We start from the raw sequence: 25,483 nt of genomic DNA, 5'->3' as shown, positions 1-25,483 counted from the left end.
GCTTGAGTTGGAAGGGAACTGAAGGATCATTTAGTTCCAACCCCCCTGCCTTGGGCAGGGACACCACCCACTAGATCAGGTTGCTCAGGACCTCATCTAACCTGGTCTCAAACACCTCCAAGGATGGGGCATCCACAACCTCTCTGGGCAACCTGTGCCAGTGCCTCACCACCATGTGAGTGAAGAATTTCCTTCTAACCTCTAATCTGAATCTCCCCTCTTTTAGTTTAAATCCCTTCCCCTTTCTCCTAACATTATCTACCCAAGTAAAGAGTCTTCTCCATCTTTTTTATAAGACCACTTTAAATATTGAAGGGCTGTGATGAGGTCACCCCAGAGATTTCTCTCCTCCAGATCGAACACCCCCAGCTCTCTCAGCCTTTCTTCATAGGAGAGGTGCTCCAGCCCCTTGATCATGTTTGTAGCCCTTCTCTGGACCTGCTCTAACAACTTGACATCCTTCTTGTTCTGGGGGCTTTAGACCTGGACACAGTACTCCAAGTGGGGCCTCACAAGGTCAGAGCAGAGGGGGACAATCACCTCCTTTGACCTGCTGGCCATTCCTCTTTTAACACGGTCCAGGATACATTTGGCCTTCTGGGCACACGCTGCTGACTCATGTTGAGCTTTTTATCCATCGGAACCCCCAAGTCATTCTCTGCAGGGCTGCTCTGAATAAATTCTTCTCCCCTCAATAAGTTCTCCCAGTCTATGCTCATGTCCGGGATTGCCCCTGCCCAGGTGCAGCACCCTACATTTAGACTTGTTGAACCTCCTTAGGTCCTTTTGGATGGCATCCCTTCCTTCTACAGTATCAACTGCACCACTCAGCTAGATGTCATCTGCAAATTTGCAGAGGGTGCACTTGATCCCACTGCCTATGTCTTTGGTAAAGATATTAAACAGTACTGGTCCCAGGACAGATGCCTGAGGTACACCACTTGTCACCAGCCTCCACTTGGACATAGAACCATTGACCACCACTCTCTGGGCGTGACCTTCAAGCCAACTCCTTATTCACTGAATGGTCCACCTATTAAATCCACTTCTCTCCAGTTTGGAGACCAGAATGTCAAAGGCCTGTGTCAAAGGCCTTGCAGGAGTCCAGGTAGATGACATCGGTCGGTTTTTCTTCATCAACTGATGCAGTCCTTTCATCATAGAAAGCCACCAGATAGGTCAGGCATGATTTGCCCTTGGTGAAGCTATGCTGACTGTCCTGGATCACCTCTATGTCTTGCATGTGGCTTGACGTATCTTTCAGGAGGATCTTTTCCATGATCTTACCAGGCACAGAGGTGAGGCTCACTGGTCTGTAGTTCTCTGGGTCCTCTTTTCTACACTTTTTAAAAATGGGAATGATGTTTCCCTTTTTCCAGTCACCTGGGACTTCATCTGACTGCCAGGAATTTTCAGATATGATGGAGAGAGGCTTGGCAACTACATCAGGCAATTCCTTCAGGACCCTGGGATGCAATGATTTACATCATTTTGATAATGGTTGTGTCCTGTGCTGAAGCTGTGTAAGACGAGCAACAAGAAGCTCTGACCTCCTGTAGCTCCCACTTGAATAGAAGTTTGGATGCTGTTTTCATTTGTAGTCCAAATGTTTTCTGCCTCTAAACTGAAGTGTGCTGTGCCTCAGGGAAGACAGCTTTACTCTTCTGAAATTAGGATGGCCTGAGCCAGAAATGTTCAGGATGTTGCCCCCCCTGGCTTTAATATTTCATACCAACTCCACATCTGATCCTTGCTTAAACTTTGGAGGCTGACGCGTCTTCTAGCCTGTTAAAGTGATCTTATATGATGGAAAATGTGAATTTACAGTAGTACAGAGAGCACTGAGGATAGCAGAGAAGTCAGGCTCTACAGAGCTGCACTTCATGTTGATACAGAGATGCACAGACACCAAAAGTTCATGCTGTAGGTTTTTGGCTTCAATGCAAGCCAATACAATGTGTGCTTTTAAAACAACGCCCTGCACAGCAGAGGTTTTGGCAGGAGCTCACCTGGAAGCCACTCTGCGTGAGCCAGCCAGTTGTGAGCTTGCTGCACACAATCATGTCAAGCAGCTGCAAAGTGTGAAGCAGCATCAAAAACAGCTCCAAAATCTTGGGTCCAGGAGCAGTTCTGCAGGGCTGGCCACCACCCTGCAATGACAGCCACCTTCTGGGTGGGCATCATGTGGATACGGGGAGGTTTCCTGAATCCAGCCACTCTGCCAGCTTGAAGTTAAATGAGCAATTCAGAATCAGCTACCACAACAGAGGGCAAAACAAACAAACAAACAAACAAATTTAAAAAGCCATATGCTTTTATTGTACACAATTGACAAATTTATATACATTATTTAAAATCTTAAGCAAGTCTCATATAAATGAAAAACCCCCACTACTGGGCAGGTGCAGACAAGCTTTGTGGTTCCAGATGAGGGTGTTTACTTGAATTTTCCTGGTCTGGAAGATCCACCAGGATTATTTCAGCCTTCAGAGCATGAGGTGAACACACCACAGGCACTGCCATGGCAAAAATATGGTAGAGGACCATAGGACCCTTTGCCATTACCTCAGAGCCAGTTTGAGTTGGGATTCCTGTGCTGTTACCATGCCCCAGGCTCTGAGGAGGAAGAGCTGGGATGCAGGATGCTGCCTTCCCACCTTTAAGCTCTTTTGCTGCGAGTTTGGGAGGAAAAAGCCCTTGCTCCGAAGAAAAGGTACCACCCGCTGAAAACACTGCTTTTCTTTGCACTGGGGAGTTCTGAGAGGGTGAGGAGAGAGGGGAGGGGGAAGGAAAGCAGTGAAATCAGTAGGACTTCTAGCCCCACATCTCTGCCAGACTCCTCTTCTTAATTCCTAGTGGTTTCCTGGGCTTTGTACATCCTTCAGGTTTGCACAATGTGCTCGCTTTCCCTCCATCACCAGCCTTTTTGCTGTTCCTGCCTCTCTGTCAGCACCCTGCTTTGAGGAAGGCAAGTGGCATGGTGTAAAATAAGAAAAAAAATTTTAAAAAGCAATGGTCATGGCTTGCTTTTAATCATTTTGAGAATGTAATTATTTGGAGGAGGTTTCATTTTGCTATTATTTCTTTGAAAGAATTTCTGTTCCCTTCTGTCAGCTTGTACTACTTCTGCAGCTCTTCACTGTTAGAAAGAAAGGCAGGTGCTGCTGTCGCCTCTGCACCTGATGCATGGCAGTGAGTAACTCACCTTTAGCAAAGCTGTTGACCTCCTTTAACTCCAACGTCCTTTTCCTAGCGGTGTTTGGCCAACGCTTGGCAGAGACCATGGCCTATGAGCAGAAATTTGGGCAGCACCAGGTGCCCATCCTGGTGGAGAAGTGTGCTGAGTTTATCCGGGAGCACGGCGTGAGTGAGGAGGGCATCTTCCGCCTCCCTGGCCAGGACAACCTCGTGAAACAGCTCAGGGACGCCTTTGACGCTGGGGAAAGGCCATCATTTGACCGGTAATGCTGGATTCTTCCTCTCCTACTCAGCTAGGTCTAATGCACCCCAGTATCTGGGAAACAGCAGCCTAACCCCTTTGCAAGAGCCCAGCAATGCCCTGGTGGAAATTTGGACCCTCCAGAGGGGCTCAGCACAGACAGAGGGTTCAGCGGACACCTCAAAAAGCAGGACTGTGATAAGAGATTTACAGAAATCTTTGAGGAGGAGTTTAGGGACACTCAGTCCCCCCACAGTAGCATTCCCAGGACCAGCCAGGAAAGGAGACAAAGGGAAGAGCCTACATAGCCCAGGACAGCGGTTTGAAAGGAGAGCAAGAGAACAATTGTTCAGGGAAGACCCTATAGCTCACAGGAGAAGTCATTTCTTTCCCTGCCAACCAACTGGCACATTTTTCTCCCATTGCCTTTCCCTGTGACACCATGCAGAGGTGAGAGGGAGATTTTGGCTGTTGTGAAGGCTGATCCCTCCCGATTCCCTTCCTCTACATGGCTAAGAAGAAAGAACAAACCCCCTAAAGCCAAGAGAGCTGCCCATCACTGCCTGTATGTCTCAGGGAGGCTCTGACGAGAGGTGTTTGTTGCTATCATACTCTATGCAAAGAAGAAGGGGAAAAAGAAGAAAAAAAAGCCACCCACAAACAGCCAGCCCTGGTGCACCTCTTCATAAAGCTGTCCCTTGATTGCTCACTGACCTGCTGCACCTGCACTGTGTCATTGTCTCTAAGGATGTTTCCCTCCTCCAAGCCAGACCCTACCATGTGCTTTTGTCCATGGTTGTAGGAGGTATTGCCCTGTGTTCCCCATTCACCCATGTGGTTGCTGCAGGGCTTTGATCCCCACTTTATGCTGGTGACAGCAGGGAGCCCATCTCTGGGTCAGCTGGCAAAGACCAGGGCACCCAACAACAGGCACCCCCCTCCTTTTTTGTGAGGAGTTTGCCTAAGCAGAGGACAGGGGCCATATCTCTGTGCACCTGTCCCCAGTCACAAAACTTTTTCTGTTTTTACCCTTGTTTATGCAGCTCTGTTAGGAAAAAAACACAGCACTTTTACCCATATAATCTGTGTGCCGTGCAAGGCAGAGCCATATCTGCTTTGCAAGTGTAACCAACCCAGCCCTTGTTTTTGCAGCTGAATATTTCTTGTTTTCTGTGTGCCTGAGTCCTGTTGCAACCTGTACGGGGGTCATAGGAAGGTGAAGCTTTTATTTTTTTTTGCAGAACCGTGTTTTGCAGCAGGGCATGGCAAGGGAGGTTGGCACTTCTCCCAGCACCATACCATGTTAACCCTGTGCTGCAGGGCTTGGGATGAACATCACTTTGGTATGACAGTGTGATCACAACCCCTGTGCACTTCAAACAAAATGTTTCTGTAGTAGTGAGGTGGGAGTTAGGAAGGCCAACAAAAGGGTTTCCATCAATGTGACTGCTGCAAGATGCTAGCTTTGCAGCCAGTTTGGGTTTGCAGAGGCACATTTACATGCACAAGCATGGCTCAGCTGCGTGGGGAGAGTTAGAAAACTCCTGGTGCAGCTCAGACATCAAGGATGCCTAAGGCTATATATATGTAGGCCCTACAAAAATACAGCTCTGAAAAAATTATGCCATGAGTATGTGGGTTTGTTAAAAAATCATAGGATTTAAAAAACCTAAAGCAATCCTAAAAATAAATGACCTGGGGGATTTTTGCTAGAAGTTTGTAACAGTTTAGCAACTTCAAGGTAGGTCAAATTAGAGGCTTACAATCTTGACAGTGTCCTTTTGACATAATGTAAACTACATGGTATGCAAAGCTGCAAACATCTGGCCCAGCAGAACATCTTCAGTAATTGCTGTCAATCTTACAAACCCCAGGCAAGCTTCGCCAGCTCCGTGCAGAGCAGGGAGTGCCTGCCAAGCATGTGAACACCAGACGGTGTTTGCATGCAAACCCTCGTGAGTCAAACACAGGCTGGGAAGGCTCAGCCTGGGTATGAGCACTGGGGACCTGCAGCAGAGAAAATCTCCACCAAGCATTTATTTTCCTGCCAAATGGGGACATTCCCCAGCTTGGGGTGCCCTGTGAGTCTCCCCCAGCTTGCTTTGGCTTCCCTATTTACAGTTCTCTGCCTCCTGCATCTATATACAGAGCTTAAATACAGTCCCCTGCTCCTGGGGCAGTGTAGGGTTTTTTCACTGTCTGGGTCTGATTTTGATGTGTGTGGCTCTCACAGGGACACCGATGTGCACACCGTGGCCTCCCTGCTCAAGCTCTACCTGCGGGAGCTCCCCGAGCCAGTTGTGCCCTGGATACAGTATGAAGATTTCCTGCTGTGTGGCCAGGCACTGGATGTGGATGAGAGAAAGGTACAGAGCTGCATTGGTTTCTTTCCTACTGGCCTTAAAATGAGCTGCAATTGTGAGCTGGAGTTGCAGAGTGCATATTTAGCTGTCCATTATTAGCTGTGTAATTACCGAGCTTGGAAACCTGAAAAAAAAAATTTGAAAAGGAAAAAATCTCCCCATGCCAGTGGAATTTCCCAACTTGGAAACATGGGTTTATCAATTTTAAAACTCAAATTTCAAAAACAGATCTGAGAGCTACTCCACAGCATTTTTCATCTGCCCCTCGCAGCAAACAGCAAGTGTGAAAGCCAACAGAGAAAGGAAATGGTACCTCCTGCAGCTGCTGTTGGCCTGAGCTGAGAGTGGAGGTGGCAGAGGGCTACAGGCAAGAGCAAAGACAGAAGTGGGGGTCTGGGAGAGGACTGCAGGGGTGAGAAGCAGGTGGGAACTGTCTCTTCCTAACATTGTGTTTTGGTGGAAAACAAGCCACACCTGCTGTGAGAAGGTGCTCAGGAATCCTGTGCACAGGAAAATAAGATGGATACCATCCCCAGTCAGTTGAGGTCTGTGAGCTGCCATGTTCAGCCCTGTATTTCAAGGGTAAATGTCTCTTGTAGTTTGTTTCAGTTTAGGATATTTGGAGTTAAACATATCCTATATGTTCCTATACAAGAAATGGGAGGCCATTAGGTGTTTTCCCAGGTGCTCAGCACTCACTGTTGGGCTGGAGGGGACCTGTGCCAGGTCCCCTTCACTGCCAGGCAGCAGCAGTGGGATGCCTTTTCCTGCTGAACAGTGTACAAATGCGTCAATGTGTCTGTGCTGGGTCACTTAAAGAAATGTCATTGCCACGATTTCACTTCCAAGGCAAGCAATTGCCAGGTGAGACCGTACAGGGATGGCTGGAGCAACAAAGAGCCTCTCTTAAATCCTTGTACACCTGTGAATCTTTACAGAGCTATTCCTTAACTTGCATTTAGGGTCATCAGGAACTTCTGGAGCAACTGTCCCTCCTTCCCAGAGACAACTACAATCTCCTCAGCTATATCTGCAGGTCAGTCCTTTGCATAAGGTATAAAGAGCTCAGATTTGGTGTTGGTGAGAAGAAATATCATCCCAAATTGAGGCTGAGACCTCAAGTGAGACCTCTTCCAAACTGTGCTTTGGTTCCCTCCTGACTTTTGTTAAGGGAGAGTTTCAGCCATGGGGATAAAAACCTCAATGATGTCTGAGCAAAAATGCATAGCCTGTAAACCTCAGACTTACTTATGTACCCCTGAGAATAAAAATCAGCTGTAGTTGTTTTTAGACAAAGCCTTGCATAATGAAATAGTCAGGTTTCACCCAGCCTGGCCCCGGGTGAGGTGTGATTTCTCTCTTATTATTAAATATTAGACTTTTTCCCCCCTCTACTGTTTGCATTTTTTAGGGGTGTGCATATCATCACATGGTGGTTTTCCTACTGGCACCAATTAGACCCAGCTCCAGCATGCAGCTGTAGATCACTTATGTGCTTCTGTCCTGTCCTTGGGATTTAGAGGAAGAGGACAGATTAATTCAGGATTTTATCCCAGTGGATGTCTAAGACTTTTTTGCAGAGTCTTTCTTTTCTGACTGGAAATGTTTGCCCTTGGATTCTGGCAGATTTCTACATGAAATACAGTTAAACTCTAGTGTCAACAAGATGAGTGTGGATAACCTGGCAACAGTGATTGGAGTGAACCTCATCAGACCCAAGATAGAGGATCCTGCAACTATTATGAGAGGTAACAGGGACTCCTGGAATAATTGGCACAGAAGCACCTGATATGTTGAAGCACTCGGTTGCATCTGCAAACTTAAAATTAAAAAAAAATCTAAGGTATATCCCTGGTTATAAGCCAGACGTGCCTGAGTACAGTAAGTACTACAAGGTAGTGTAAAGCTAAGGACTAGTTAGGCTGTAAATGTGTTTGTGGAGTCAAAAACCCTTTTGCACTTTTAGTCGCACTATTTTCCCCATAGATTTCAAACAATTCAGGAATTTGCTGAAGTCTCCTTTCTTTTGCTTAGAGCAGAGAGGTGTGAAATTCTTAGAGAAACAAAGGAAGCTCAAATAAACTACTGCTTGGTTTAGCCAAACTCTCATCCTGTGGGCATGGACTGATGTAGCCAAACTAAGAGAATTATTCTGAGGCCAAAGACTGCTCTGATTTACAGGCACGGTGGTAATGATACTGTACATCACATGCAAATTGTCCAGACATTCATATACGTGTTGGTATAACTGATGCTCTTAGTTTGCTTCTTGAGCCAAAGCAACACAATTTGTATTTTGTTACAGCTGAGCAGACTCTCAGCTGTTTTGGTGTGACATAAAATTCCCTCCTTTTATTTGGTTTTATGATCATGGTCCTTGTGTTCACCTGCATTTCTATGTGCATATTCATTCTGGACACTAGAAAGACTGACCACGAAACACAGCTGTGGGTGGCAAAAAGCCTGTAACACTGGGTTTTCTCCTAATGTGTCCCTGACTTCTTCCAGGCACACTGCAGATCCAGAAAGTGATGACTGTGATGATCAGTGACCATGCAGACCTCTTTCCCCCATCCAAGGATGTGCTGCCCTCCCCACCGACCCAACAAAATGACAAGAAAGCTCCCATCCCGCGCAGCTCTGTGGGCTGGGATGCTGCAGAGGACATCATTGTGCCCAGGGCAGACAGCTTGATCCAAAGGCAAACGGTAAAGGTAGAATTTTGGAGAATAAAACATGAATGCAATGAATGGCTGACTGATGATTATGGGATCTAATGGGTCAGCAACCCACTAAGAGTGCTTGCTATAAATAGGGTAAAGAACTGTAACTGTCATCCCTGGTAATACAAGTTCTTTCCTGGAAAACAAGTTCATTCCTGTGGAAAACTTACTGTTCTGGAAAGAATGATTTTTTTAGCTAACATCTTTTAGCTAAAGGAAGAATAGATGAAACCTTTTCTGTTCATGCTGATAAAGTGAAAACTTTGATGGTTAAAGGCTTTTATCAGAAAGAAATAATCTCTGCAGAAAGCTCTTCATAATGGAAAACATGGTGCAACTCAGAATAATAGTATCAATGAATTGTGGAATCACAGAATCACAGACCGGTTTTGTTTGGAATGTACCTTAAAGCTGATCTAGTTCCAAACCCCCTGGTGTGGGCAGGGACACTAGACCAGGTTGCCTGAAGCCTGGCCTTGAGCACCTCCAAGGATGGGGTATCCACAGCTTCTCTGGGTAACCTGTTCTGGTGCCTCACTGGCCTCTCAGTGATGAATTTCTTCCTTATGTAATCTAAATCTTTCTTCATTTTTTAGTTTAAACCATTACCCCTTCTTCCATCACTACACTTCCTTGGCAAAGAGTTCTTCCTCAGCTTTCCTATAAGCCCTCTTTATGTACCGGAAGGCTGCTATTAGGTCTCCCCGGAGCCTTCTCTTCTCTGGGATGAACAACCCCAAATCCCTCAGGCTCTCTTCATACGAGAGGTACTCTGGCCCTCTGGTCATCCTTGTGGCCCTCCTCTGTATCCATTCCAACAGGTACACGTCTCTTTTGTACTGGATGAAATACAGGAAGAGAGCAGAGTAGAGAGGGAGAATCACTTCCCTCCACTTGCTGATAAAAGTAAATATTTATGGAAAACTTGTGGCCATTCTTGTTGGCATGTTAAAACATCATTTGTGAATATTGTGGTCTCAGCAGTCACTGCCCACAAAACAGGATGAGGCTGTCCTAATGCCACTGCTCTATTTTTCAGAGAGACAACCTGAATGCCAGCAGTGCTCCCAGACTGGCTGTCAGCTCAAGTGCACCCAGTGAAGATGATGGCATGCAACCCTCCAAAGATACACTAGGAATATGGAAAGCACAATCAAGGAAAAGAACTCAAACTTTACCTAACAGGAAATCTTTCCTGACAGCTGCTTCTCCGGGGGAGAAAGGCAACAATGACAAAAATGACATATTTGCGAGTGACTTTTGGAAAGGCTCCCCAGGGAGCAGCATGCGCTCTGTAACCTCTGAAGGCCATAAGAGAACATTATCCCATGATCTTTTCAAGCTGCTTGATCTTCACCGGGCTTCAACTTACGACAATGTGCCTACTTCTCCAGCAGAAAGTGGAGAAGGCAGCAGCTCCAGCCCCATCCCTGCGAGCAGCAGCTCTGATAAGGAATTCCAACCCTGCCCTAGTCCCAGCCACCAGTCAAAGGAGCCGTCCAGTCCTGCCAGAAGCCCTGCTGAGGTCTCCCAGCTTGATCCAGAAAGCAAGGAGTTTCTGCAAAACACGATCCTGAAGCTGGAGAAAGAAATGGAGGCACAAAAAAATGACTATGAGGAACAAATTAAAAGGTAATGTGCTGCAGTGTGCTGCCTTGGGGGGAGTATGAAGTCTTCAGCTGATATTATTACAGCAGCAGTGTTGCACAGGATTATTTACCCATACAGTATATAATAGCAATGACTAATGGTAAAATACGGTCTTAAAGTATAGTATCTAAAATTCAATGCTCATGTGCTGTACTTTCATGACAGAGTTGTTAATGTTAGTATGTTATTGCAATGCTGATACTCCATAGTTCTTTTTATACCACTGTCTGTAATATTTCTGCAATATTTACATCATTATAATTATTGTAGTACAATATTGTGCCATTTTACTATCTAGAATTAGTAACAGTAGTATTACAGCATCAGATAGTTGAATACATCATTGCTACTATAGCCTCGCATATTGTTAGCATATTATTATATCTCACATGATTTATTGCATTGTCTGATGTAGCCATTGCTTGTCAAGTGGTCAGATCACCTCTGTCTCGCTTTATTGCTTACTGGCATGGAGGTCAGACTCCCTGAGAGCCAAATGATGAATTCCCAGTGCTCTTCTGATCCAATCCTTTCATACTCTGTTTCTCTTTTCAGCCTCGAGAAGGAAAACTATGAAGTCTGGGCCAAGGTGGTGAGGCTGAACCAGGACATTGAGAGGGAAAAGAAGAAGTCTGAGGAACTGGAGCTGAAGCTCATGAACTTGGAGCGTTCACGGGAGGACTTGGAGAAGAAAAACAAGGTGCTTGAGGAGGAGATAAAAAACATTGCTAAATCCAGGAGCAAAAATGATGCCAAAAACAACTAGGTGAAGACACTCAGCTGGGCACAAACATAAAATGCAGCTGTATGAATCCAAAGAAATTGCCAAGCAGGATCAGAACCAGGGACTTGTATTGTCCAATGTCCTGCTACTGACCTTGGGTTGGTGTAGAGGATGGAGCCCAGAAGTTAGAGCATACTTTAGGCTCTGAAACAGGAAATTTCAAAAATATCGTTTAGCTTTTTTTGTGTGTTTTTTCAACTCCTCTTTTGGCTGCTCAACTTACCTGCAGAACTGGCCAACACCTCTTGCTGCTCAATCAAAATATCTTGGATGCAGGTTAAGGATACATGATGGCTTTATAAAAAACACAAAACCAAACAAACAAAAACCATCAAGAGTCCTTATTGCCAGCCAGCTGGCTCTTTGTTGGAGACACCAACAGTGCTTCTGAGTGGAACAAAGCACCCATAAATCCTGGATTTGGGCAGATGGAAAAGCCCCAAGGTCTAGGGTGGCACAGCTTGTCTCAGTGTCCCTGGATGCTGTGCTGCAAATGCTGTCAGCAAAGAAAACGAAACATTTGCATTAATACATGCACTCGATTATTGCTCTTATAGAGCAAGAGATGCCTAGCCAGCCTATCAGGTCCACCAAGAAGTCTCATACTGCATCACTTGATGTGCTCTGCCATTGATATCAAGGCTCCGGGTGTAAAATCACAAAAATTGCAAAAACCTCATTAGTTAAATGGTTGTTCAGTTATTTTAAGTCACTGGTCCTTATGGTCATTTGTATATAGATCCAGCACAGCTGCTGTCGAGACTTTGGTGAGCAGTTTCACACATCTATACACAGAGTTCTTTGTGCAGCAAGAGTCTACCAGCAACTTTACTCGGTACAGAAAATGGATCTTCTGCCATTTCCCTGGCAGTTTTCACACAAAAATAGATCTCGATTTATTTCCTGCCTCTGTTTTCATTTTTCATTATTTCATCATTGTAGAATAGAATTCCAATGGCCACCTCAGTGGAAACCTGGGTTTGCAGCACAGCAGTGATACTGGATCTCTCTCCATCACTTGCTGTTGTCAGCATACGAACTAATTGAACCCACAGGTCTCATGGTGCAGGTTTGGCAAACTGTAAACCTGTTGCTTTGGCTGCTTGTTTTTCCACTCTCTGCAAGGACTACAATGCTGCTGAAGCTTTGGTGTAGGAAAGAAAATAACAGGACTCTGAAACCCTTCACTTATTTATGTTCAGAAGGGTGACCCACAATACACAGCCTTAGCCCAGCCATCATGGGAACAGAAAGGGGATCTGCAAGAGTTTTGAACCGAGACTTCTAGGACCAAATACATGCTTCTGTGCCAAGCACAGTGGGAGTTAATGCAACAACATTGGATTACTGTTACTGAGGACTTGACATGAAATTTCTGCTCAAGGCAGGATGCAGACCTGCTTGGCAGAGCCTGCATGAGAAAAAAGGACTGGAGAGTGAAATGGATGCAGAGAAAACTATGTGAAAAGAGGTAGATGGGAGTGGGAAAATGTTAATAGAGAATAAAAGTCAATATTGGGTATACTGCACTTGCTGCTGTCAGCCTTGCTGTGGGGGAGTTGTGTAGACTAAATCAAGCCCAGTTCCTTAGGCTTAAGCTTAGACTCAGTTGTCTGCTTTGAATCCACCCTTGCTCAGCCATGGATGAAAAGTACAGTTAAAGGAAAGGTTTGTGGAAGTTGAGCTGCATTTAGGAGTGTGAACTATAACAAGCTCATTTCAGCAATAAACTCTGGGTAGTTTTCCTTTCCTTAGGATCCCCAGAGACTACACAGCTCCTAACTTCCCTGCCTTCAAACCATTTCACCAGGTAATTATTTTTTTTTTCTGGAATCCAACTTGGGATGACTGCAAAATCACAGTGCCTTCCTCCAAATGGAGGGGTTCCTGGTGCAAACTGACCCACAGTCAAGGTCATCTGCTCTTGCAATGATCAAACCTTATAAAAAAGTTTCAGATCTGAAACTTGACAATTGGAGATCTCAGCAAGGATCACAGTAGCCCTTTGCATTGGTCAAGTGGGGCTGGTGCCCAGAGCCTTTTGGAGGGATGGGCTTCATGAAGAAGACCCCAGGGAGGACAATGCAACCTCCACAAGGCTTAATCACCTTTAAAGCTGAGCTATCCAAGCCTCACTATCATATTGCCCATTGCTTGCATGCCCTGCATGCTATGGCATCCCAAGACAACACATTTCTTGCATCTGCAAGAACTGCATTTCACGCAGTTTCTTTCCGGCATCTCTACTACCATAGGCACTGCAAGTCACAGTCCCCCCATGCACCTATGGGACCCATGTCTGACACTCAGATTAAGAGGTTTCCAAAATGCCCATGAGATATATTTCACTTTCCTTCATTTCAGAGTAACTTGCTCCCATTCATAGTTGTTTTCTATGTGATTTTAGATGACCTTGAGAGTTCTGCTTCAGTGTTTAAGTAATTTTTTACTTTTATAGGGATCTTGTTAGTAATCTGGCCATGAGGCTCAGAAGCCATTTAGAGAGACACTTCTCTATCGGGTCTAGGAGAAGCGTCAGGAGCATCTGGGCTGGAAATGCCACACGCTCCTTTCTGTGAAGATCAAAAGTGTGAAGAGGCAAATAATTCCTTCATGGCTCACAGTAGACCATAATGACGTGAAAAGGCTTGGCTGCGGCTCAGAAGTCTCTGCGATTAGGACAAGTGCACGTTAATTTAGTATAAACTGCACATTCCTCCACTTCCGCTGCAGATAGGCAAAATAACCTTTATCAAACCACATCTGTTTCTGAAGAGCAGAGTAACTTCTTTGAAGATATTCTGCCCATTAAAAATTGAAGTGTTTATAGTGGCCATATTTAAAAGATAGACTTTCCAATGAGGTCAGGTGGTCTGGAAATTCCCAAGTGCATAGGGGAAGAAAGCAGCCTCTGGGAAGCAACATGGGCATCTTATGAGCTGGTTATGTGAGATAAGGACTTATTTTTATTAAAAAAAAAAAAAAAAAAAAAAAAAAAAAAGTAGGCTTTACCAGTAGAAGGAGATAGCAATGTGTTTAGAAAAGCACAGACCTGCCCATGTGGACAGACCTGTGGAAATTTTGCAGCCTCAATGGCACATCCATTCTGCTCAGCCACACAAAACCCAGAGCCACACCTTAACACTGGCAATACCCAAATACTGCTCTGGATTTCATGCATTTCCAGAGCTTCTGTTGGGGACACCAGAACATGAGATCTCCAAAAACTGACTGATGCAAGGCCTAGATTTGCCTCCTCCTTTTCTTTTTGCAGGCTAGCCCTGAAACCTTTTAGGGAAGGAGTAGCAGAGAATGGCTCTTCTGTTCCCAAAGCAGGGGTTGCTGCTCCTCTGTGCTGCAAAGGACATTAAAACACTCACAGAGGGTCGCTTAGGGGATGCTTTTTACCTCAGCAGGATTTAAGCATTGATTCTGGAAGTGTGAAACTGGTACTGTCATGTAAAAATACATAGATACATACATATACATATATATATATGTATATATATACTATAAAAGGATAAGGATAAAGAATAAATCCAGTAGAAATATCTATTTCAGTCCTGTCCTGAGCATCATAGATTTGGAAAGTTGCTTCACCAAAAAGGCTTTTTTTCTTTTTTTTTTTTTTTTTTTTTTTTTTGCCCCTTTAGTCCTTGCATGGCACAGCCATAGGTCACAAGAACATCCCCTTCAAGGAGATGGGAGAGCATTAAGGATAACCACAAAACACCTATGGAGTTTTCCTTTCCCTTTACATGTGAAAAGTATTTACAGATTAGAGCAGATCTGAATGCATCTCGAGCTGCTAAACCATGCATTATGGAGTGGAATCATGTCTTATAGGACATAATTTTAGTCCTGCCCTCATTGTCTAGGATTCTTTGCCTTAGAGCAAAAATCTATTTTACCCTTCTTAGGTATTTATCGTATGCATTTAGTAATTCACTTCATTGTATCCAGGCATTTGGTAGGCGTGAGGCAAGAAAGTAAAATTATCCTTCCCACACTCTTTTCTTTGGATCCCAAGCCAGTCACACTTGTGCTGACTTATCCCCTCATACTTTATCAAAATCACATTTTTGGCATGATAGTAACTTTCTTTTTTTAGCTTGGCTACTGCAGAAAACCGCAAGTTTGTAGTGGGAGGAGAGGTGGACGTGTGGGAAAAGTGTCCAGCCATTATTCAGGGTGTCTTACACAAACGGATGAAAAACAGCAAGAACATGTTGTTCTCCCCAGGAATGAGAGAGCAACATACATCCTTCCCATAAATGGGAGCTGAATGATACCCCTAAAGCAGGCTGCGTTTTAGAATAAAAGACTGTCTAATTGAAACTTCTTATAAAAATAGCTCTTCAGAAAAGTGGGGAGAACGAAAGTCCACAGGCCTTCAGCCAAGCCCTGGAAGCAGTCGCACCACCTCTCTTTCTCTGTGTTTTCCTGCCACCTTGCTGCAGCACAGGGGTGCTACGGAGCAAGACTGTCCTGGCCTGGAGGAACAGCAGCCTCCAAGAGGCTTTGTCACATCCTGACAAAGTGAAGGCCAAAAGGGGGGCAGAAGGAAACAGCCAGGGAAGAGATGGAGTGCTCCTTTGGAAAGTCCTCATCTATTCTAGCATGAAAATCCTGCAAGTTTGGGTATTCCTACTTATGCAAGCAGATCAGTGCCCCAAGTGCTCACATGATGAATACTGCAGAGAAGCTCCAGCTGGGACAGTTTCTTCCACTGTGTGCATGCTCTCCACCAGGATTCATTTACCATTCTGGTTGTTGTCCTATACAAGATTTTTATCCATAGGTAATTCCCATGAACAGAAGTGCTTAGCAGCTGATTGGGAACTTGATGTCTAAAGAAATATAGCTTATAATTTCAGCTGAATACACTGTCCAGGTAACAGCCTGAATGATGTGGGTTTGGGTGCTAGGCTCTGGAGCAGAGCAGAGAGGACTGCCACTTGCGAGGTACCAGGGCGTGCTCAACCTCAGGCACACAGCCTACCAAGCTGAAAGACCCAACAAGCAGAGAGCTCAGTGAGAAGGAAACATTCTGCTTACTCCTTGAGTCCGCTATGAATGGAGGATTCAAAAAAGCCATTTTTCATGCATGGCCCTGTCTGAAAAGTCCTGCTGTACCCCATGTGCAGCCAGCTCTGGTGAGCCCCGTCAGCGGCCGCTGGTGCAGCTTCTGAAAATTTGCTTTATCACGTGTAAAAACACAATGTGATATTTTGGCCTTCTTAACACAACACACTGATAACAGGAACTGGGAACAGGGGAACATTCTTTTAATCTCATCAGCTGGCCGGGATGCTGTTTGCCACGTCCAGGGAGCTATTTCCAAATGAGTGTATTTATAAACCAGCTAGTGAGGTGAGGGGCAGGGTTTGACCTCTTGTTAATGAAATAAAGATAAGCATCAGCTTGGCATCTGCTTTCTGACCATGTGAGAAGTTAATTTTTCCTTTCCATAGCAGCGTTGTCCTGTTTCATTCCTCACCTCCATGATAAGGGTAGGCACAGGCTGCCATCCAGCCTGAGGCTCCCCATGATCTCTGCATGCTCTAGATGAGGTCTGCACTTGATCCCAAGGTCCAGTGCAGGTTTTGAGACTGTTCCATGACACCTTTACCCTGCCTGTCCCTTCCCAGAGCTCAGGAGATAGATTTTTCTACCACTGCCAAGAGTTTCCTTTGCACGAATCCACCTTATTGAAGCTGCTAAAAATCTGGTGCTCATTTTAAGTGCTAAACTCTGTGGAAATGTGAATCCAAAAGGAATGAGGAAATCAACCAAGCATCCCTAGGACAGTTGTTCCCACAAGAACACAGGCCACACTGAGGAGAGAAAGTTCAAACGCGCACTGGAAACCTGTTTTCATACCCTAAGAAAGGAGGTTTCCATAGGGGGAGTGGGAGCATCCTGATCCCTTGCTGCCTTCCTCCTATCTGATGTAAATAAAGCTGTGTAAACAAGTCTGAAATGGGGTTAAATCACATCTAGAGATTGCAGAAGACCTGGAATATGGGCTTAGAAAAGCATGAGCACCATAGGACTGGATCTTTCCTCTAGCTGGCAGTGATAGAGAATTGGATTATGGTCAAGGATAGCACAAGAATTTATGGAAAAGCACCAAGAGATTAAATTGCTGCCATCCACTCTGATCTGCTTCTACTTACTCAAATTAAAGTTACTCAAATTATAAATTTCACTAACAATGGCAAGCAGAATCACAGCAGACTCTTTATTCCATTTTATTAGGCTGCTCAGAAACCACATACAGGAACTCTGGCTGGGACAAAGCTCTCTGGCATCTTATCACAACATGGGGCTATAACATGGTGGAAATCTATACTGTCTTTATGGAACACTGGTGTAGGGCTAAAACAATGAGATTGCTTTTTGCTTGACCTTCCATGTATCCTAGCTCCATATCCATTTAGCTTCAACATGGGCAAGCAAGGAGACCATTGCCATGAAGGTGACAAGGCAAAGGAATTTGCAGCAGAGTGCTCAGTGATCACCATTTGAGCCAAAATAATGAGGTCTTCTGCCTTGATGAAAGTAGAGCCATTGAGGCAATGGATTTTTTTTCTCCAAAACTCAACACAAATGTCATTATTTGAAAGCTTCTGAAAATGTTTGTAGACAACATATGAAGCAGAGTCATACAAAGACTTGGGAGTCTTGAAGCCCAATCTATTCTATAAATATTTTGGTCGGTAACTATATTCCTGATCTTGCCAGATAACCCTTCCTTCTATTAACTTTATACTAAAGATTTTAGGCCAGAAGAGTTTACAACATTGGTGTCTGTGGTGAAGACACTGATTTATTCCCTGAGACTCAAATGATGCAAAAGCGGGATGTTTACAAGCAGAGGATGGAAGTGCAACTCAGATGTCCACAGAGGTCCTGCTGCTTGCCAGTGGCTGCCCAGTCCCCCAGTGGATGCTGCATTCCCACGTGTTTGCTGACTGCAGTGTGCAGCAGGGTCCGGCTTGGCTGACAACTCTAGCTTAAACGTCACTCTTTCCTCATGCAGAAAGCACAGGGGTTAATGCATCTCCAAAATGCTCACTGAGGCCCTCATCTAAATTGTTTTCCTGTCCCGGAACTCATTAGCATTGCATGCAGCACCCTGAGCCATGTCAGAAGGGAACCTGTGGCAGGCCCCATCAGGAAGGACAAGTCCTGCGAAGCGCCCTCTGCTGTTAGCTCACTGCTCAGGGCGCATTGCTTATCTCCATTGCAATTAGGGAGGAGAGAGGAAGTGCAAGATACGCAATCAATATTATTGGGCTAAATCTGGTGTAATTCATTGGTTGGCAGAGGAATGCAAAAATTAACGATGTGAGCTAGAGAAATCCCAAGGGAGAAGGAGTGAGTTCAGATAGGAAAGCAAAAGTGGTTAACTTTATTCACCGCTATCCCTGCAAGAATGACTTCAAAACTGGTGCAAAACTACAAGTGAAATTCTGGATAGCAGCTTACGTGTGAGCGATGCCATACTACTTTGTGCCTACGCCAGCAGCAAACAACTGATGTAAGCCAAAATCAAATCTGCTCAACAGCTGGGTCAGCCCATTAGTCTTCTAAATGTGTTTGTCTCAGCTTTCCACAGATCCCTACTCTCATTTTAACCCATGGGGGAATTCAGATTGGAATTTCTTAGTGAACAGTTATGCCAGCTACAAATAATTGTAGAAATGCTAGAAAGGGGTAGCATTTTATTTTATTTTTTTCCTACAATAATATACTTGCTCTGCTTACAGTTCAGATGGCTTATGCTTCAGGCTGTAGGGCTCTCTGTATCAGTATCTCAAGCTAGACATGTAAAATCTGGCAATGGTAGAAATGAATGAAGCACATTCAGTATTATAGGATAATTGGTTTCGCTTTCACACTCTCCCAAATCTTTGTATTTCAACTTTGCCTGATTAGCCAGTGGTGACAGCTCAGGAAATGGATTCCACCAAATCTCACAACAACTGATCTAAAATGCTCTAATCTCTGGAAAGATAAGGAGTTGCTACAGCAAAGCCAACATAAACCTGAGAGCTACAGAAGGTTGAGTTGTTGTTTAGCCTCTGTTGCTAGTTAGCTACTGTACTTGATTTCAAAGACCACCCTGTATTTAAACCTTCTCACTTAACTCAACACATATCTTTTCAACACCATCTGAGGCTTGGCACCCTGGATAGCATCAGCCACACAAAGATGAAGGACATTGTTTGGGGAGCTCAGCACTGCAGTGAGCATCCCCTCATCCTAAAGTCGCTGCAGATACATCAGACAGCAGCTCCTGTGAAATGTATTTATTGCTAATATTGAATTAATAGTACTGCAGCTGCTCATTTAAAATAAAATACCATGTATTGTTTTCATTGGCCATATCTTGGGCTGTCATAGAAAATGTAATATTTGGAGCTAGGGAAAAAAGCACCTCCCACTTCTTTTCAGGGAACATTGCTCTATGTCACGGAAATCCATTCCTCTCATATCATTTCCTTTATTGCAACCATGTTGATTACTTTTATCCCCCATATTTCCTTTGTTTACTTTAAGAAATGCAATCAAAGGTCCGGCAAAACCCTTGAAATGCTGAGCAGGAGGTTGATCAATTTGCCTTGTAAACAGAATCACATTGGGCACATATCCAACAGCGTAAAACAAGCAGACAAACTTCCTATTTCAAACGTAAGCTCATTTGGCGTGCGCTGTATGTGATTTATCACCCACTGGATAAATTACTGTGTATATGTTAGCAACCATCTTTTATATTTTCTGGCATTGTTCGCTCCAAAAAGTAGTTCAGTTTGCTGGAGTAATGCAGCTGTATCCTAAAGAATTTTGTCCACAATGCTGTGTAGTGAGATGGGGTTGGATGTAGAAAATTTCACTGCTAATTTCTTGCTGAAATTCTGCCTTTATTGATGTGAAGTGATGCCTTAAGAAGCAGTAGTGAGTTGGCATTTACTAGCATGTATCTAAAAGCAAATGCGCTCAATTCCTACAGATCTTAGCAAGACCTCAGCATGGAGAGCTGAGTCACCTTCCACTATTCATCTTCTTGACAGAGATATCAAAAGTTGGACTTTTTCCTCCATTTTATCTGGGAAAAGTAGCAGTAATTTTAATGGCTGCTCCTTCTACTGTTTTGATTGCCTTTGTGTTCCTTCAGAATGTCTGCTCCTGTGCACGAGCTGCAGATGCTGCATGCTGCAAGTCCTGGTCACCAGGGAACAGCTTGCAGAGATTCAGCCTGAGAAAAAGCATATATCTGAGTGAAAGTGGTTGCAGAGTGATAGAGAGCCATGAGAAAGAGCAAGGCAGGGGAGTGAAGGAGAGTAAGGCAAGAAGCCCAGCTGCCAGATTTGTGCCCAAAATGTGCCCAATGGTTCACAGGTCATTCAAATGTTCTGAGATCATTTGAAAGCATGCCCTTGTATTGGGGTGTGTAAATGAGATAACTCTGATAAACCTATCTGATCTTTGAAAATTTCTGGCTCTATGGTTCTTGGAAAAAGATTTTTATTTTTTTTCTCATGTGTGTTTCGATTTCAGTGGGCTTGCAGTGCAAGATGTACCTTTTTCTACTTATTGAGAAGATGCCTTTAAGGGAGCTCATTTGCACAGCAGCGAGTTTTAAAGTCTGTGTTCATTACCAAATGTCTGGGGGTGTTAGGCCATAAGTTCAGGTTCTCTTTGGGTTAGGGCTGTGCCGACTACATGAGTGACCACACATGGGTGTTTTGCACTGCTTCTAAATCAGTTTACTAACAGGTGGACACAAGCCTGCCTCACTTTGGCTGAAGGAGGTTCAAGCTGGACACACTTGGGATGTCTTTCATCTATCTTCATTTAGGCTTCTGAACTCTAGAAATCAAAGCATGTGTGTGTGGCCCCTTTACCTCCACGTAAGAGAAAGGGGTTTCACCCTGCACTGCCTCTCCTCCTCCAGCATTGTTGCCTGAAAGGGCTCAGGTGGTTTCTGTGTCATGACAAGGCTTAGCCTCAAATATTCCCCTTCTCACACCCAGGTAAATCACACCTTGTTACCCTGTTTTGGTCAATACAAGAGAAAAAAAAAACAACACATTTCTACCTTAGACTTAGAAGAAGGAATCAAGGGTAAGGCATTGGTCATGATTTGTGGCTGGTTTCTGCTTTCTGCAACAATGGAACCTCCCTAACAGCTCTTCACTACTGATATCGCCTGTGCTAGAAATACACAGCTCTGGCCAAAATGCCTGGGCCGAGCACTAATATTCAACAATAATATGTTCCATATAATAAACTTCTTCTTCCAAGGGGTGTTGATAAGAATTTCCATTTTTAGTTGAGGGCAAATGAGCCATTCATCCTTTATTGGTTGTTGTTTCAATTGAAGAAGAAGCAGAAGCTTTTTTTTTTTTTTTTTTTTTTTTTTTTACTTTTCCTGTAAATAGTGCATTAATGAAGACAGATGGGTCAGCAGTATAAACAAAACCTCTATCTCCAGCTAGTTTTGTTCTGGCTTTTTTTCCCGGTATAGTAAGCAAACCACCACCACCCTGGTTCCCATCCTATTAACAGTGTTTGCACTCCAAATGTTGAACTGGGTTATAAGGAAGTTTAAATTAACCCTGGGCTGTAGTTTCTCAAATGCATGAAACAGATGTTCAAAGGCCAGGAAATCCTTCTTTCTGTCTCTTTTTAAAATCAAGTAATGGATTTTGCTGGGGTTTGGCTCAGTGTTTTAGATAGAAAATACTTTGCTAAACCTCTTCCATTGTGCTGTAGGTAAGCCAGACACAAAACTGCCCATGGCTGTTAAAAACTTTATTTTATTTTATTTTATTTTATTTTATTTTATTTTATTTTATTTTATTTTATTTTATTTTATTTTATTTTATTTATTTATTTATTTATTTATTTTGGTATTTCTAGGCTTCTGGAGCTTCTGGTTTGCTTTGGTCTCTGAGCACTTTAAGAAGTGCAGTGCAGTATCTGGAGCTTGGGAGAAGAAGATAGATGTGGGTTTTGGCTGCAGTTTTGGATGATGGTTGTTTTGGGAGATGATTTTTCCTAAGTGACCTCATTTCCTCATTTTTGGGGAGGCTGATCCTCATGCTTTTAGCTCCAAAGCTGTACATGATACCCTTTTTTTTTTTTTTTTTTCCCCTACTGAGACTTATATTTTGGCACTTGCAAATGGGAGCAGCAAAGATTTGAAGCTGTTTGAAAGCCTGCAACTATAGAGGTTTTCTCTTCACAGACCAGAGTGTGTTAAGGTTTATTTGCAATCTTAATTTTGGAGTTTGGTACATTTGCTCTACACATCCTAAAGGAGAAGGTAAGGGCCTTAGAAGCAGAATAAAACCCCCCTTGCAAGGGGGACAAGGCTGGTGTATGTGCCAGGGAAGGTGATGAGCAGTGTTGTGGTGGCCTGTGCCAGCATAAGCCACAGCCAGGCTGCTGCTTCTGCAAGCAGCACTGTGGGGAGAAGTGATGCCCTGCTTCCCTGCCAGAACATCATGGGGCTCTGACCCTTCTGCTCAGGCTCTGCCAGCTGTACCAAACAGCCCATCTGCCCAAAGCAAGGGGTCTGGCAGGGCCAGGACAGAAAAATCTGTGCTGAACTGCCAAGAAAGCTGGGAATTGGTATCTTCCATCACCCAGGCAGGGCACAGCAGTCATAGTGAGCCTAGGCTCCAGGAACTGTAGCCAAGGAAGTGATAATGCAAGAAAGTTTTGAGAAGAAATTTACTTGAGGAAGGTTTAGTCCGTGTGCAGAGAGCTAAGAGATATGGATCATTTAAGGGAACCTCAGATTTCCAAGCGCTTCTTGAAATCTGGCATTGCTGCTGCGTTTGCACAGGAGACACAGATGTCATGATTTCTTCAAAGGCCCAGAAATGAGTGAGATGTCTTAAAGTTTGTGCTCTCCTGGAGGCATCATGTGTGTTGATTTAAGAGTAGGAACCCAAGACCAAACTCTAATCGCAATATAGTTGCAACTGAAGGATTCAAGAGATGTTTGGTTTTCTCCTGAAATAGCACAATAGGATATTCTTGTTTTACTGCTCATGCTTTACTGCATTTCTTCACAAAGTCTGGCTAAAATCCCCTTTGATCATTGCTTCATTATAAAGAAAAGTTACTAATACTAAAAAGCTGGCTGACACCTAATACTAAATAGGTACATTAGATATTTCTGCATTCATACGTGCAGGTTTCCTTACTGATAAAACTACACGCCTACCCATATTTGCACTATACCATAATACTCTGCATCCCATCTACTCTGTTACAAAACATCTGTGACAATAAAAGTGTGTGAAAGCAGCCACTCTGATTTGCTATGTGGTCACAGGGAAATTTAGAGTGATTGTGGGTGATTAGAGTGGGTTACTTATTATTTTTAAGGCCTACATCCTCTTACATGCTTCTCAGAAATGTTAAAGGACAGCAGTACAAAAGCACGCTGGCCAGATCACTGCCACAGGAACAGTTGCAGAAAAGAGATGATAAAAGCAAATGTCGGATTATCTCCCTAATGCTGGATTATCACTCCTAACAAGGCGAATGGTTTGTCTTGGCAAATGGCTTCATAGGAATTGTGGATAGTTTTAAAAGGTTCTGTGTGGTGACACTTAGCCGTTGGCTGCAGCAGTTCATGTCAGCAGAGCAAAATATCACACCTCTTATGAATTCTTTTAACATACCATTGACTACAGACTAAGATTGCATGGTAGCTCAGGGGAAAGGTCTGTGAGCAGTGTCAGCCACTTGCAGGATGAGATCCTGAGCAGGTGTAATATAGCCTCGTGGCACAGCTCACTATCTGGAACCATGCAGCACAAGAGTGGAGTCTGCATAACTCTACAATAAACTACATAGCTGACCACTTAAAGCAATGACACCACTGCAAGAGTTGTTATACACTGAACAACACCATACATGCTCCAGAATGCTGTTTAAATTATTGCGGTGAACACTTCTGTAAGCAAGAGAGATAACTGTGGCATACAGTATTTAGAGATATCTAAGGCAGAAAAAAATCAGCAACTGCAATCTCTGTGCAGCACAACTCAATAAAGAGATTCCATGCACAATAGTATCGGCACAAGGTTTTTATCCAAGTGGGATTACATACAAGCACAAAAATAAAACATTCTGTATTCTACATTATATTACAAAGGCAGGCAGTCAATAAATAGGTCAATAAATTATGGAAAGCACAGAAGAGTATGTGTGAAAACAGGTATGTGTGAAAACCAGAAAATTGTTTTTAGTTGGTGCATGATAATGTCTTTTGTGTTCATTCCCATGAAGTGTTATAGTGATTCTTTCAAAGGCCTTTATCACCTCCAGTGAAGATAACTTTCCCTTAAAAGTGTAAAACAGATGCAGGGACAGTACAGTAGGCTCTGGTACAGGCTAAAAGAGTCAGCGTCACTTACACTTTCCCAAGAATCTGACAAATTTGCAGCTTAGTATAAATAAAGTGACGGGTCTATTGTTTCTCAGCTCCGACACCTTCTTATCAACAGGATTTGTTGCAGAAGACTGGAGGAAACATGGCATGTGACTCCATCATATATAGTCTGGGGGGGGGGAGGAAGGGGCAATACCTTTATGAACTGACGAATTCAGCACATACATAAAGGAAATATTCTCTCTATCTAGCTGGTGCAAAGGGGTTTCCTTTTCTGTCTAGCTTTGTGCAGACTCAGTTCAATGCTACCTGGCCATTTTAATTGAATTAAATCGATGTTTTGTATGTAGCTTACTGGACTGGGTGGGGGGACTATTTTCGTAACTGGTATAAACTGGTACAATTTCAAGGATTCAAGAGATTTACTGCTCTTATTTCTGCCACCAAAAGCTCTGACCCTTGAGGGACAGCACATGGCTAAAGGAACTAAGCCAGTGCTGCTTTACACAGGGTGCTTTTGTAATAAACATGCACAGGGGGAGTTTCTTGCCATTGCATTTCAGAGCACTGTAGACACCTGGCATTGCTCCTGGGCTCATTGCTTTAGTAAGAAAGATGGGAAAAGGAATGGTTCCCTTTTGCTCCAAATGCCAAATCATCCCTGCCTTGATCTTTTACTTTTAACTGAGACAGGGAAAGATTACAGAAAGGATTAAGAAAAAAAGAAAAAAGTCTAAAGTCTTGTTCCTTAGTGATTTAGGAGCATGTGTTTTATCAGGTAAGATCTATACAGATAAATTTTCAAAGAAAAATCTGGTAATATAAAGATCCTTATAAAGATTTTACGCACAAATAAAAATTTAGGAGTGTATTATCCATGATTTTAGCAGCTCTGGAAAACTCTATAGATGCCAATCAATATTTACAAAGTACAAAAATATGCCTTTATTCCTGTGAATTTGAATGTGCCCCTTCTGGTGTGAAGAGCCTACCCAAACAACCCAGTGATCTGCACTGTGCTCTGATATGAAGAGAGACTTGGCCATAATTTGGGCAGCAAAGAACAGCAAGAAGCAAGCAATGGAACAAAATATACATTTC

At 43.7% G+C, this 25,483-nt stretch overlaps 1 protein-coding gene across 2 annotated transcripts in view; it reads left to right on the top strand.

The window, feature by feature from the left end:
- The window catches only part of ARHGAP25 (Rho GTPase activating protein 25), a 34,319-nt gene extending 9,234 nt beyond the window's left edge, over positions 1–25,085 (top strand). The window contains exons 5-11 of one of the 2 annotated variants that reach the window (XM_084499174.1): positions 3,254–3,461; positions 5,673–5,805; positions 6,765–6,838; positions 7,429–7,550; positions 8,311–8,510; positions 9,565–10,157; positions 10,731–25,085. In XM_084499174.1, the coding sequence (XP_084355300.1) occupies positions 3,254–3,461; positions 5,673–5,805; positions 6,765–6,838; positions 7,429–7,550; positions 8,311–8,510; positions 9,565–10,157; positions 10,731–10,941 (1,541 nt within the window). In that variant the 3' untranslated portion in view covers positions 10,942–25,085. Of the gene's footprint in view, positions 1–3,253; positions 3,462–5,672; positions 5,806–6,764; positions 6,839–7,428; positions 7,551–8,310; positions 8,517–9,564; positions 10,158–10,730 lie in introns of both variants that reach the window. The other variant, XM_084499173.1, reaches the window with a different exon arrangement.
- Positions 25,086–25,483: the final 398 nt, after the last annotated feature.

Source organism: Aythya ferina (genome assembly GCF_964211825.1).
Source record: "Aythya ferina genome assembly, chromosome: 27".
NCBI classification, from domain to species: Eukaryota; Metazoa; Chordata; class Aves; order Anseriformes; family Anatidae; genus Aythya; species Aythya ferina.
This window is presented reverse-complemented; position numbering and strand designations above follow the sequence as displayed.